This window comes from Gossypium arboreum, chromosome 10, assembly GCF_025698485.1.
Source record: "Gossypium arboreum isolate Shixiya-1 chromosome 10, ASM2569848v2, whole genome shotgun sequence".
Lineage (NCBI taxonomy): Eukaryota > Viridiplantae > Streptophyta > Magnoliopsida > Malvales > Malvaceae > Gossypium > Gossypium arboreum.
The window spans coordinates 42,883,791-42,898,103 of NC_069079.1; the positions used below are offsets into that span (position 1 = coordinate 42,883,791).

The window sequence follows — 14,313 nt, forward strand, 5'->3', positions numbered from 1 at the left end:
TTTGAGTCGAGCTCAACTAAAAAATTATGTCCATTTATTGGATCTAGGCGGAGCCGAGCTTAAAAAAAACGAGCCTAAAATTTTTTCTAAGCTTAACTCGGATAAAAATATTAAAACTCGGGCCTAGCCTAACCCGCTCGTATTAAATTTTTATATTATTTTTAAATATATATAATACATCAAAAATACTAAAAACATCAAAATAAATATTTTACAACAAATTAAAAATAAATTTTAAAAAATATGTAGACTTAAATAACACTAAGATAAATGCAACTTAACAAGCAAATGTCTCTAAAATAATAAAAAAATTAACAAATGCCTTTAAAATAATAACAAAATTAACAATAAAATAACTTTTAAACAATATCTAAATAATAACAAAAAAATAGTAGCAACATAATAGTAAAATTGTAGCAAAACAGGGAGAAAACAACAAGAAGATAACATTCAAAAATAAAAAAATGCAAATTTTTTTTATTCTTTAGTGAATTCGGGCCCGGCCCCTGGGCTAAAAATACCTTACTCGAGGCCCAATCCATTTTTTAAACAGACCTTATTTTTTGTCCTAGTTCATTTTTCGAGCCTATATTTTTACCCAAACTCTCCCACATTTAGGGCGGATATTCGGGCCGAGCCGGGTAACCCAGCCCATAAACATCTCTAATTTTTTAAGTGGAGGTTGAATGGGATACGATCACCAACCACAAAAGTAAGAAGCACACCAGAGTTTGATGTTGTGTAATAATAATTGAATGCCACCAAGAAGAGTTAGAAAGCAGAGGAGATAGAGATGTCAAGTAGAATGCAGTACTGTTACAACCATGTTCTGCCATTGACAGCCATGGTTGCTGTGGAGTGCACAAATGTAGGGTTAAACGTTCTATTCAAAGAAGCAACAGCAAAGGGGATGAACCGCTATATCTTCATCACTTATTCTTATGCTGTTGGAACTCTTCTTCTCCTCCCTTTATCCTTCATCTTTCCCAGGTTTTCCTTTTTGTTTCTCTTCTTATTATCATCATCCAGTTTTCACATAACACTATTGGAGTTTTGCTTGTTTTTGATGCAGTAATAGAACAGTGATTCCCTCTTTGAAATTCCACCTTGGCTCTAGAATTTTCCTTCTTGGCCTTATTGGGTAATTGAATTTCTTTTTCTTTTCAGTTCTGGAAAAGATTTGAAGATGGAAAATGGAAAACTAGATAACATTTTTCTTGTTTGTTTGTTTTATTTTGATAGGTATTTAGCGCAAATATGTGCATATAAGGGTATAGATTATAGCTCCCCAACTCTTGCTTCTGCCATCAGCAATCTTGAACCAGCTTTGACCTTCATACTTGCTGTTCTTTTCAGGTTTCTTCTTTCTACTTATCTTAAATTCAATAAAACCAAACCTAATTCTTCTTGTTTTCTACCTTTGATTTGATACTTTATAATCAACAAGATTGGAAAGAGTAGCTTTGAGAAGCTCCAGCGGTCAAGCTAAAATCATAGGGACTATAGCATCAATTTCAGGTGCATTACTAGTTGTTCTTTACAAAGGTCCTAATGTTTTAGTTCAATGGCCCTTGGAATCTTCAGAGCCAAATTGGGTCATTAGTGGGATCTTACTTGCTACTGCCTATCTTCTATTTTCAATTTGGTACATTGTTCAGGTAAATCATTCATGTCCAATGACTGCAAAAGTACCATGAAATCCCTGTTAACAGTCAGATTGTATTTGGCTTTCTTTATTAAAAAAATTGACAAATTAATCTCAATATGTTAGATTAGAGAGCAAACAGATCATTTTATTAAAAATTTCATATATTTTTATTGTTAGAAAATGACGTGACAGATAGAATAACTAGACAATTTCATGTGGAGTGCCACACATTACTCATTTTGACGTAAAGAGACTAATTTTTAATGTAGAAATTAATGAAATTTTTTACAAAATTAATTTATGTACAGGAACTAATTTACCCATCACAAAATACATTCTGACTATAAGGGCCTCATGATACTTTTACCCTCCTACAACTCATTGGATCCTCTACGATACTCAAAAAAGTTTCGTATAAACTGAACTAAATTTCGGATTTTGAAAACTTGTCAGACCCAAGTATTGGAGATTTACCCAGCTGAGCTGATTGTTGCATTGTTTTACAACTTATGTGGAGCAATTATCTCTGTACCTGTTTCCTTAATAACACAACCTAAGTTGAGTTCTTGGATACTAAGGCCTAGTGTTGCAGTCATTGCAGTACTATACTCGGTAAGAACTTAATAATTAACTATAATTTGGTAGATACATATAGGCAAATATATGGAATAACTTCGTATTTAATATTTTGAATGTGTATTTTGTGTTAGGGTGTTTTCCAATCCTTTAGCTCACTTGTGGTCACATGGGGCCTTCATTTGAAAGGGCCTGTATACATTGCAATTTTTAGCCCTGTATCAATCGCCATTGCTGCTTTTATGAGTGCAATTTTCCTTGGTGATTCTCTGCATCTTGGAAGGTACTAAAATTCTCCTTTCCATAGCTTTCATGTTACCAATTTCATATATTTTATCTTCAATTTGCAGTATTATTGGTGCAATTATAATATCAATGGGATTTTACGCTGTAATATGGGGTAAAGCGAAGGAAGGTGGAAGGGATTCATCATCTAGTGATAAAGTTCCCCTGTTGAAAGTGGAAGACATTGTAGAATAGCTGAATTGATTATTAATTGTTCCTGGAATCATAAAATGATTAGTTCAATGGCAATTGCAATACAATAAGAACACCAAAAGCGGTTTTGGATTTTCTCAGAATTTAGAGTAGATCACACTTAATGGATCATCTCTATTGTCTTCCATTGAAAAATAGTAATGTGGAGCTCATGAATGATGATTATCATTTCAACCTAAATAATCCAATACTATTAGCAGCTCCGACAATCCTATACAAGTACATGATATGAACACGACACTACAAATATAAAAACAAATATGATACCAATACATGAACATGACAAAATTAATAATAACACAATTATTTCAAAAATTCTATAATATGAACTAATTTAAACACAATAATGGTACAAAAAACCTACAAAATATAAATAATTTTTGTTAATTCTCAAACTGAGACCTCAGAAAGGAAAAATTCTCGAGTAATTTTGACTGTGGCCTAAAATGTTAGGTTCTTTAAGGACTTCTTTTCATGAACTGAAGATATAGATTCGCCACAGCAGGAATCTACTTGCAAAAAAAAAAAAAAAACTGTACACTTCTCCAGCTAAAAAACCAACGGATTTGAAAGCCAAAGTTAACAGAAAATACAGTTCAAAAATCTCGGAAACTCATTCTAGGGTCGACCTTTTTTCCAGCTGTACGCCCTGTTCCCCTATATCCACCTCTACCTCTACCTGTTCCTCTTCCTCTGCCTCTTCCTCTTGCACCAAAGCCTCGGCTAAATGATTTACCATGCTTCACCTCCACAAGTGAATGAAGCAACTCGTCACAAAGAATGCAACCAGTATGCAATGTAGCTCCATCTTCCAAAGGAGTTGTTTTCTTATTAAAATCTACCTCTATGATTGTTGAGTCACATTCAGCACAGCGGTCTCGGGTGGTGGCAATGCGGTGAGCGCCCTCGGGGAGTAAGACAAGGCAATTGCATTTGTTGCAATACAGTCTCCATTTCGGAGCACTTACTGGGTCTAAAACTAGTGTTCCGCTGCATTCAGGGCAAGCACAGACTCCCTGGGCCACCACAGAATGTCGGCATGTGGGGTGTGGGCAGAGGAAGCACGGCATGCCTGCTCCCTTCCCCAACTTCCCTGTACCACCTATCTTTGCAGAACCAAAGAGAGTGTCTATTCCTTCAAATGGAGGGCTATTATAGCAGTACGGGCAAAGGGGGAATGACTTGCCTTCCGGACCGGGCAAGGAGAAGATCAAAAGCTCGAAATTATCTAGCGGACATGTAAGTTCCTTGTACAACTGTAGAAATTAAAATGTAAGTCAGAAGGGACAACGTTAAGCACAGTCAACGATATAGATATGATGACATGACAATACAACCACTTATGAGGCTTTTCCTGCCATCAGCTTTCAAAACAACCTATAAGATCTGAAACATTGCCACACAATATGTGGCCACGTCTATATTTGTGTCATTGCTTGCGTTCTTTTGCATGTCAGTCGTGTAAATACAAGCTCAACACAAAATATTAAGTTATTGTGTTTAAAGATGTCAAGTTTATTACTGTTGTATTTTATTGAATATGTCATGTTTGTGAAATGTTTTAGTATCTTATTCAAAATTACCAAGTCTAGAGTACTATAATCCATGCAATTCTGTACGGCACATCAAGCTATTGAAAGAAAAAGACTAATCAAATCGAATCACATTTGCTATGCATAAGTTACATTCAGCTCTAATTTTCTTATAGATTAATTTCTTTAAAAAAATCAAAGACTAGTATTGTACACTCAGGAGACCAACATGGCTAGAGATAACAAGTTCAATCTTTCCTGTCATGTCCCTGGGATGCCCCACCTTCAAATAGGTTTCTTTACAAGAGGAACAAGAGAAAGAAGACAAACCAGGCGCCTAAAGTTACATATTGCTCCCTCTGCTCCATTGTGTTTGACCTTTCTAATCATTTTTTGTTAGATCAAAAAGGTCCTTGTGTGTGAATTTTTCAATCTACCAAACTCAACTTCGAACATCTTTTTAAAAACATACTGAATTTAAAATTTAAGAAATATGTTCTGGAAATTTTGAAATTCTATATTTGTAAATCTTATTTATTTAAGATGTTATTAAAAATAATGATCAAACTTATTTTAGTCTGATCCAAAAAGCCAATGAGGGAAACAAGTTTGGATGAGGAAATAGTACATTCTAGAATCAAACCATGCAGAGGAGGAAATGAAAGAAAAAGAGAGAAGGTGGGGGGCTGGAGTCGATGATGAACTAGGCAAGCTAAGGGAAGACATTACCATAGTGCTTAACTAGTTTTCCTTCTAATCCAAGGATTTTGCGCAGACACAAAATCTATGTGCCACTTATATGCAAGGAATAACATCCACACAAAACATGCTTTAGTGAAAATATAAATTTTGAAAAGGTCTAGGATTTCAGTGTTACCTTGATTGTGCCTTTTTGAGGAAGATAGTAAACTTCTTCACATGTGCCACAAAACATACGTTGTGGTTGTGCAGAAATGTACTTCATGTACCGCAAACATTTACCACATCTACTAAGATTACGCCCCGAATCAGCTAGTGGAGAGAATTGTGCTTCAAACAATGCATCCATGTTCTCTATCTGGAAAAAGAAGGGGGGTGTTAAAGTGATGAATAAATAATTCTAAACTACAATATCCAAAAGCAATCATAAAAATCAGTAACATAAGCTCTCAAACCTGCTGAAGAAAATAACAGAATTTTTGCATGAATTGTTGGAGTACATGCTGCACAACACGAGAATGATTGGCCTGACCCTTAGCAACCAAAGTGATCTGGTGCTCAATGAAACTGCGTATGTCTGGCAAACAAAGATCCGGATCAATACATTGATAGCCTCTTATCAATGTTATGCCTAAAGTAGTTGGAACCAACCTCCTACCAGCTTGAACCTGCATTTTAAGTAAGAATGAAATATCAATCTCGTGCAAAGATAAACTAAACTATTTTGCATACCAATGCTAACCATCACAAGGGTAAACTTAAATTAGTTACTTAATTTATAAACCTGAACATAGTTCCGTTCACATATGTTGTTTATATGCACAGGTATTGATGCATCTGTGCCTATCCCGTTCTTCTCCATTAGAGAAATGAGCTCACTCTCACTGAGATAATCAGGAGGTGAAGTTTCACCCTAAGGAATTTACAAAATCGGGCATCAGTATTAATATTTGAACACTTGATGATTCGCTAAATCGAACTGCATATATTACCTCATATAACTCCACTCTTGAAACTTCAATTTTCTCTCCCTTTGTAAACTGGGGTAGATTTTTCTCATTTATGGCCAACCATGGCATAATATATGTAAATCCTTGTACTGTGACATGCTGCCCAATGCAAAGGAAGAATTCTCCACCAATTGAAAATTCTATTTTTGTCCTGAAATAGGCAGCAAAGATACATATTGTGAAAGAAAAGCGAATAATAAAATATAATTAACCAATAATAATCAAAATGTTTCGGTGGCAAATCAACAGATGAGAAGATGGCTAATCATGCATTAGAACCACAGAATGTTTCAGTGGCACCAATTGCATTCATTTTTTACATTGATCACAATAGGATATAAGAAACTGCTGGAAATAACTAAACTAAATAAACAAGAATACGCATTAGGCTATTACCTCACATATTTGCAGTCAGGAGACACAGTTCCCATAAAATGTTGACAGATATACTGATATAATCTCCAAGAATCATTCCCAAGAACATCCTCAGTTGCTGGTCGCATTGGAGTTATAGGAGGATGATCACCAGCATCTGTTCCTGTCCGTGGTTTATGATAACCTTCAGCAAGCAGTCTTTGGACACAATCACGCCATGATGGATTGTTCTCTAGTACCTTAAGCGTGCCTTTGAAGTCAAATGATGAAGGATATGCTGTACTTTCAGTTCGCGGATAGCTAAACCGCCAAAATTCCAAAAGGAGAATAAATAAATAAAACAATTACTACTGAATACAATGGAAGTACAAAATAAAATGCAGTTATACATGAAGTAAAATGCAACAATGTTATTTATCGTAATACTTTCTTAACCATGCTTATTAGAACCAGGAATAGTAATTAATGAATCTAAACCATAACCCCTAATTTTCATCATTCAAGGCTCCAAAACATCAGTTAAGGAAGCACCTGCAAATTCAGAAAATCATTAACCCATGATTTAGTTAGGTATATAAAGACTAATCACATAGTTTTTTATTTATTATTGTATAGTCTAAACAATAACCCCTAATTTTCATCATTCAAGGCTCCAAAACATCAGTTAAGGAAGCACCTGCAAATTCAGAAAACCATTAACCCATGATTTAGTTAGGTATATAAAGACTAATCACATAGTTTTTTATTTATTATTGTATAGTCTAAACAATACAATGAAAGTATGCATGCCTGTGTATATCTACTTCCATCAAAAGGACACATAGAACTAAGCTCCAGACAAGACAACCCTCTTAAACCTAGACACACACAATGCTTCGTATCAATCCTGACAACCCTAAAAGGGAAAAAGATTCAGAGTATATAGTCTTACAGTCACCACAAAACAGAGTTTAGTACTGAACTTTAATCATCAATTAAATATAAACGCAACAGAAGTACTAAATCATCCAGATTTCATTTCCAGCAGAAACCTTTCTGCAGAACATAAACCCTATGTTGAGTCTAGGTAAAACTAATATCATTCTATTAAAAAAATCAGTCATCTAAATAGCTAAATCTTTAGCAACAACATTTAACATCAGTTCCAAAGACTCAACAGGTCATATCCAAGAATATCGATACAGAATCTATATGCTTTCTTCATAATAACAAATTACAATGGAATAGCCAAAATCAGTAAGCTGTTGACAGCCTTGAATCCTAGCTGCTCAAAGCCAATATTGACAGCCATGAGATTCTTCCATTCTCTGTAAATTAGGGATTGTATATTATTCCTTCCTTGCCTGCCTTAGATTTTTCTCTTTGTATAAATACCTATGTAATCATCTTTTTGTATGAGTGAAAATTATTCAAATCCCTCTAAAATTCATCTCTCAAATATTTAATTTCAACATAAGCAAAGATACAAAGAAACTCATTGTAATCTAAAACAGTGAGAGAAGAGGACCTTATGAAACCTTGAGTGTATAAGCGTTCAGCAATTTGCATGGCTGTCTGAGGTCCATAGCCTAATGCACTTGAAGCAACCTGAACAAAATTAAGAAGGGTTATCCTGATATATTTTATTTACTTATGGTGTAAACCATGTAAGAGTCTAAAAAATTTACTTCCAAAGGTCCAAAAAGTTGGGATTACAAATTTGAAATTTTCAATAATTTTTTAGAAGAAAGCCGCTTTGAGGAACAGCAGAAGCAAATGTTAAGATACCTGCTTCTGTTATCAATTACTTTTATTGCCCTTTTTCTTTACAACTTAACATTGTGTGCTGATATTGGACATTTTATCTCAAACAAACACTTCTTTTTAATCATAGCAATGCCAAATGCCCACATTGCAACCACAAATTTTCTCCATATCTTTCAAACTGCATACCTTTAACCATGATTTTCATTCACACCAACAATGTCACACTAGATCTTATAGTTACAAAAACAGAAAATTCAGCAAGATCTAATTTGTCCATAACGAATCAGCCATGCAACAATAGAACATCTTACAAAAAGAATGTTACGTGATCGAAAGCAATCTACATTCACTCTTTCCTCATTGGATACATCAATATGCTATTCATGTAACAACTAGCCATAAAAAGCAAAGATTTTTATACCCATATATGGTCCACCCAACATGTCCGAAGTAATTTACAGTTCTTTTAAGCAGCTATTCAAGAATCAAGTAGAAAATTACTTTTACAAGTAAAAAAATTAGAGCAATTCATAATTCTTCTAACCTTCAAAAGATTTACTGTATTGAGACCAGAAGGTCGACCTTTAGCTTCCTGTTTTTCTGATACATCAATTACTTCAAGAATTCCATCCTCAGTCACCAACTTCTGAAACATCATAGCAACCTGAAAATATACCAAATATCATCAGTTAGCATAGCTCGTTAAAACTCCAAGAGAAACATCAATAAATTCTTTTTTTTTACAAGGACTCACATCTATGTCAAACAACTTTTGACGTTTCCATTCTAGCTGGAGCTCATAACCATTCTGAATAATATAAGGATGTAATGCCCAAAACTTTTCAGGTTTAAAAGTATTAATTTGCAGATAACGCTGTACGCAAAACCCAAGGGTAGGAGTTTGACATGGTCCATAGCTGGAATAAGCAATTAATTAGAAGATTAAGTAGTGCACCGAAGTTGGCCAAAAAGATTATCAGTTGCTGCGAAGCAAAAAATAAACAAACCACTTTTATGGGATAGTAGTCAGTGTAACTCTAGAGAAAGAAGACAAAGCAAAAAGAAAACAATCAACATTGCCTAGTCTAAAGGTAAAATGAAAGGCTAAAAGTAGAAAAACAAGCAAGACCATAAACTTGCAGATAGCTGTACAGAACAAGAAATCTAGAAAAGAAGCTAGCTAAATCAATATCCAGAAAACAAAAATTGTGAATAAGCAAAGGTAAAACAACACCAAGAATGACGTTTCTGTATGTTCAGCATGGGACGCCCTAAATCAATGGAGCTTGAGTTTAAAGCGGACACTAGTAATGATGAAGGATAACTAAGAAATAACTGTTAATTAATGGCCAAAGAAACAAGGGTGGGAGCTGAAAGAAAGATCTGGTTGTTCAAGGTACGCCAGAGGAGGGGGAAAACTCCCTTTTACTTTTTTTTCCCCAAACTATTTTTACAATTTTTAATTTTATTCCTTTTTTAAATTATTAATTTTAGTAACTTTTATTTTATTATTTTATGTCTTATTAAAATTTTAATATTTTTTATTCACTTATTATATATACACACATCTTAATCTAATGTATCTAATAATCGTTTTCTCTTCTCCCTGTAATTCAACTCACTGCAATTGTTGCATTTGTATTCAAGCATGTATCCTACTATTGATTTTAGCACGACCATTGTTTCCAATCTCACTAGAGCAAACCTCATATGCCCTTCCAAATAGACCCTAAATTATCAAAATAGAAAGGGCAGAAATATAAGGCAATGACTAATTCATATGTCAATAAAATATTATCACCAATAGAACTACGATGTAATCCTCGACTCTGGTATAAGCAAATGAGAACTGACACGCACAAACTTCTCTGTGGGCATAAAATTATTAAGCAAATAAAAACCCCAAGGAAAAAAATGCAAAAAGAACTAAAAAATGATAGGAGAGGTGAAAGAACCAACGAGATAACCCTGGAGTCAAGATTCCCATATTTTCCTTGAAAATAACTAGTTTGAAATCGTGTAAATGCAACACCAACTTTCAAATCTATCTCTTGCCGAGCATCCACAGCAAGTGCCTCGTGTCTGTTTGGTTCCACCAGGTTGTCCATAGCCTTCAAAATGTCCTTCTCAGTCACAGAAGAAAACCGAGCACGATAAACCCTTTTCTTTGCCTCATTCAGTGGAAATCTCGTACATTCAATGACTGCAAGAAATTTATAATGATGATAATGAGTTAAATAAGAAGACATGCAAATCTGTAATTCAGTCATTGAATGTACGAGCAAGAAATCTCATACATTTAAAGACTGGAAAACCCGTACATCACTATTCAGTATAATCACAATTGGAAAAACAAATAATTTTGTTCTTTCTTCTTCTTTTTCCAAAGTAATTATAAAACAGTAATACAGATTAATTTACAGGGAATAAGACATGGTACCATTTATCCTCTCATAAATTCGCTTAATAATTTGATAAGTTCATGGACCAACAAACTTCACAGTGATGTACATGGAACTACAAAAAGCAAAAAGAATATATATATATACCTTCAAAACAAATGTTCTCTCCTTCACGATCACAATCCAACCATAGTACCAAATAACCACAACCACGCGCTTCTTGACTTAAATGTTTAGAAATATGAGCCTGATTAACCAAAAAAGTTATTAGAAATTTATATTTAAAAAGGAGTTATTGCTTAAGAAATATTGCACCAGAACAAGGAGCTAAACACACTCATCACCAAGAAATAAAATGCAGATCGGACCATAATGTGATGGAGAAACAAATTTTTTGTTTGCCCGACCAACTCCAACTGTCAGGTTTACTGTCATATACTTTATGCACTGTGACTACAGCAGGTTGGTGGGTTTAAGTAGGTCAACATTCCAAGTTAAACTACATCCAAATCCTTACGAGACATGAATTTTAGAGAACTCATATATGAAATTAATTTACAATTCAAGTGCAAATTTTCATTCACTCACTAAGTGCATAAGGCAGACATATCTGATAATAATAAACTAATCTGTGAATTTGCGTAGGAATTTCCATGGCAGGAAGAGAGACACTTTTAATTCCATCACTAAATTGCTGAGATACATCCCGGAATTCAGACATATTTGTCAACTACTGCCATCACATGAATTGCTGAGGTCATGATAATAGGAACACAATTCTTTTAGTAATGCCAAGTTGACACAAAAATCACTAAAAAGAACAACAAAGTAGAAAATTATAAAGGTAGATAGGAAGCCACATAGACTATATACCCTGGGGTTTGCTTCTGTCTTGACAACTGAAGCTTGAAATAGGTCCAGAGGATTAGTGGCGTTCCAGTCTTGGAAAGACGCTGGAAAATCTACACTAGATTTGTACAATAAAGAAAAAAGGAAAAAAATATCATCACCAGGAATCAAGATAATAAATTATACAAGATAAGGCTACAATAGGTAAACATAGAAAAAGTAACAAACAAAATTAGCAGTTCTCTAACATCTACAAGCCATTTTGTTATGGAGTCAAACTGTAAATTGCAATATTGCTTAGACTAAATTTCACTGCACCATATAGCTGCATATGTTCTTCCTGAATCAAAAGAGTCAAACTTTACGTAATGTCTTTTCCTGTATCAAAATATTCACTCAAGCCTTGTCATACTATTTTTTAACTAGAATAGACATAAAATAACTTCAAAAGGAGAAAAGCATCAGCATTCTGGGCACCTAAATATAATAAAACCTCAAGTGGCAGTCAGCATAAGACAAGAAAACCAAAAGAAAATAATCTTTTTTTTTTCAGTTTTTCAGGGAGAAAAAAGACCTGAATACATGTCCAATAACTGAAGTAACTTTATAATGGGCATGAAAGCCAAGAAACTTCCCGTTGAACTCGTGGACTTCCGTACTACCTTTCCTTGTTGACATCTGACAAATGTAATAGAACTTGTAAGTAACTAGCAATATTCAATGGCAAAAACTGAAAATTTGGCACAGCATTTACAAAAAAGACAATGGTATCCTAACCAAAACATGAAATGCTTCATGATTAGTACTAAAATTCTAAAATGAAACTGATATAAGAAAGAAAAAGGAAAAGAAGATCGATTCAGCATTGCGTCCGACACATAAGAGCACTATGCATTACTTCTACTAAATGTTATTTTAAACCAAATCCAACACTGACCAAGGGGTATGGAATTTTCCAAACAGATTATTGTTCATTCAAAAAAGAAGCCATTAGTAATGTAGCTCAAGAACAAATATTAGCAGGAGAATCAAACAAATCAAGCATTGATTGAATTCAGTGATGTCAAGGCGAGAACCTAGGTACTAAGACACAGCGCAAATGGCCATTGCCGCCTCAAGGCGAGGCAACTTCGATCAGGCGAGCACTTGGTGCGCTTTTCAGGCGCCTTTGTTGCAAAGCCAGACGCAAAAAAAGTGCACTTCACTAAAGAGCCATTCCATTCTCCATTCCCGTGATTCTTTTTATTTTGACTTATAAAAGAAAAATATAATAAAATATAATAAATGACATTTTTAATTAATTATTGACATAATTTTATTATATAAAACCTAGTTAACTCTTAAAAGTTAAAACTTTTCAAGAGAAGATGAAGATGAAGGAAATTTAGAGCTAGTTTCTGATGATGATATTTAAGTTCGTTCTTATGGTGTTTTATTTTACAATGCATTAAGTAAATTATTGAACTTAAACTATTGAACAATGTTTTGAATTTATAAATTGAATTATATTAAAATTTGTGTACATTTTACATTTTACATATAATTTATATTTATGTGCTTGCGCCTTGGTTTATGCAGGCGAGCGCTTTTTTTGCGTCTCGCGCCTCATGCTATATAGAGGTTCTAGCGCCTCAAGTGTGCCTCGTGCCCTTGAAAACATTGATTGAATTTCTATAATTCAAAAGAAGGCAATGCCAACATTCTCTTAAAGGGCTTTCTAATATAAAATTCAATAATTTGCTTTAACTTACGTAGCCTAAAATAAAAATTAACGGAACTAATTAAATCTTCATAAATATAGAACATTTTCTTATTTCTCTAAACTTCGTTTTCTTTTCGAATGTCTGCTCTCGCAATGAAGTCAATGGTCAATAACATCCTAAAGAAGAAACCTAATCAAGATTAAATATTTCAAAGTTCAAATTTACAGAATCAGAATAACTACAAGGGGATTTCACAAAATAAGAGAGAGTTTAAGCATACCTGGCCACGAGAGAGTACGGAAGCAATGGAGAGTGCGATGCTAGGCTTCTCCGCCACCTGTAAAAGCAGTGAGAAAAATCAACTTAAACAATAAGCATGAAGAAATTTATTTTATGATTAATTTTATGCATTTAGCAAAAAGAAATTGAAATTGAAAATTTTCAAAAGCTTTGTTTGATTGATTACCATTAGAACTTTGGGAGGCGAAGACATATTCGAATTTAAACCTGATTTTTCCAATTTCCAGTTCCACTATATTTGTTGAGTTTTTCAGCTTCAACTTTGGCTCTAAATAATACGCATCGCGATGAAAAACGACGTAGTTTTTAGTTTAAATTCTCTCTATCCCCTGGCACGCTTATTAATCCCATATCGGTCCAAACGACCGATAGATGATCCGGTGTCGGGATTCTTTTTCCCCTCTAGAATTAAAATTCAATATATTATCTGGAATAAATATTATAATTATATTACTAGTATTGATTATTGCAGATTATATTACTTAAAAGTTTACATAAAAATGAAAGAAATGTTTCGTTATAATGGAAAGGTTGAATGTTTAATATCAAATTGTTTAATTTTATTGATTTTATTAAAAACATTCCTAAAAAATATAAAAGACTCTTCACTTATTTTGTATAAATAATTATTTTTAATCATATTTCAAATGAATTGATACTTGGTTGATTAATGACAGAAACTCAATTAAAATTTAAATAATAGCATAGGTGTTACATGATAAATATGATACAAAATCCAAAATAAATTTATTTAAATTTTAATTATTCTACTCAATTTGTATGAATCAAACCTTTAATAATAAATTTAAAAAATTTGATAAGCTCCTTGTATATATCTTTGAGAGGAGGATAGGTTAAAGAGTTGGTTTCAAATTGGTAAGGTTTTCCAACTTGCAAGACAAAGGAAGAACTATGGGATGGGTTATGACTAGTGTTCAATGCATCTATGCATTTGTAGGAATTGAGCATTTTAGT

The 14,313-nt window shown here is 33.6% G+C and overlaps 2 protein-coding genes across 4 annotated transcripts; one reads left to right on the plus strand and one right to left on the minus strand.

Moving 5' to 3' along the window:
- The first annotated feature begins 684 nt into the window (after positions 1-684).
- Positions 685-2,805, plus strand: LOC108463960 (WAT1-related protein At5g40240-like). Its single transcript, XM_017763990.2, has 7 exons — positions 685-990; positions 1,073-1,141; positions 1,243-1,356; positions 1,448-1,658; positions 2,102-2,260; positions 2,359-2,507; positions 2,575-2,805. The coding sequence occupies exons 1-7, from the start codon at positions 794-796 to the stop codon at positions 2,702-2,704; spliced, it is 1,029 nt and encodes a 342-aa protein (XP_017619479.1). The 5' UTR covers positions 685-793; the 3' UTR covers positions 2,705-2,805.
- A 220-nt stretch (positions 2,806-3,025) lies between these two features.
- LOC108463958 (DNA topoisomerase 3-beta) lies at positions 3,026-13,830 on the minus strand. Of its 3 annotated transcripts, XM_017763988.2 has the most exons (15): positions 13,505-13,830; positions 13,319-13,375; positions 11,910-12,013; positions 11,360-11,453; positions 10,634-10,733; positions 10,044-10,287; positions 8,839-9,001; positions 8,629-8,748; positions 7,846-7,925; positions 6,360-6,638; positions 5,946-6,114; positions 5,738-5,866; positions 5,409-5,621; positions 5,132-5,311; positions 3,026-3,978 (listed from the first exon to the last, which is right to left on the minus strand). In XM_017763988.2, the coding sequence occupies exons 1-15, from the start codon at positions 13,529-13,531 to the stop codon at positions 3,319-3,321; spliced, it is 2,619 nt and encodes an 872-aa protein (XP_017619477.1). In that variant the 5' UTR covers positions 13,532-13,830; the 3' UTR covers positions 3,026-3,318. The 3 variants fall into 3 exon arrangements, with proteins under 3 accessions (XP_017619477.1, XP_052875974.1, XP_052875975.1); XM_053020014.1 differs by lacking the exon at positions 5,738-5,866 and having other exon boundaries at positions 13,505-13,758; XM_053020015.1 differs by lacking the exon at positions 13,505-13,830 and having other exon boundaries at positions 11,360-11,448; positions 13,319-13,327.
- Between the last annotated feature and the right edge of the window lie 483 nt (positions 13,831-14,313).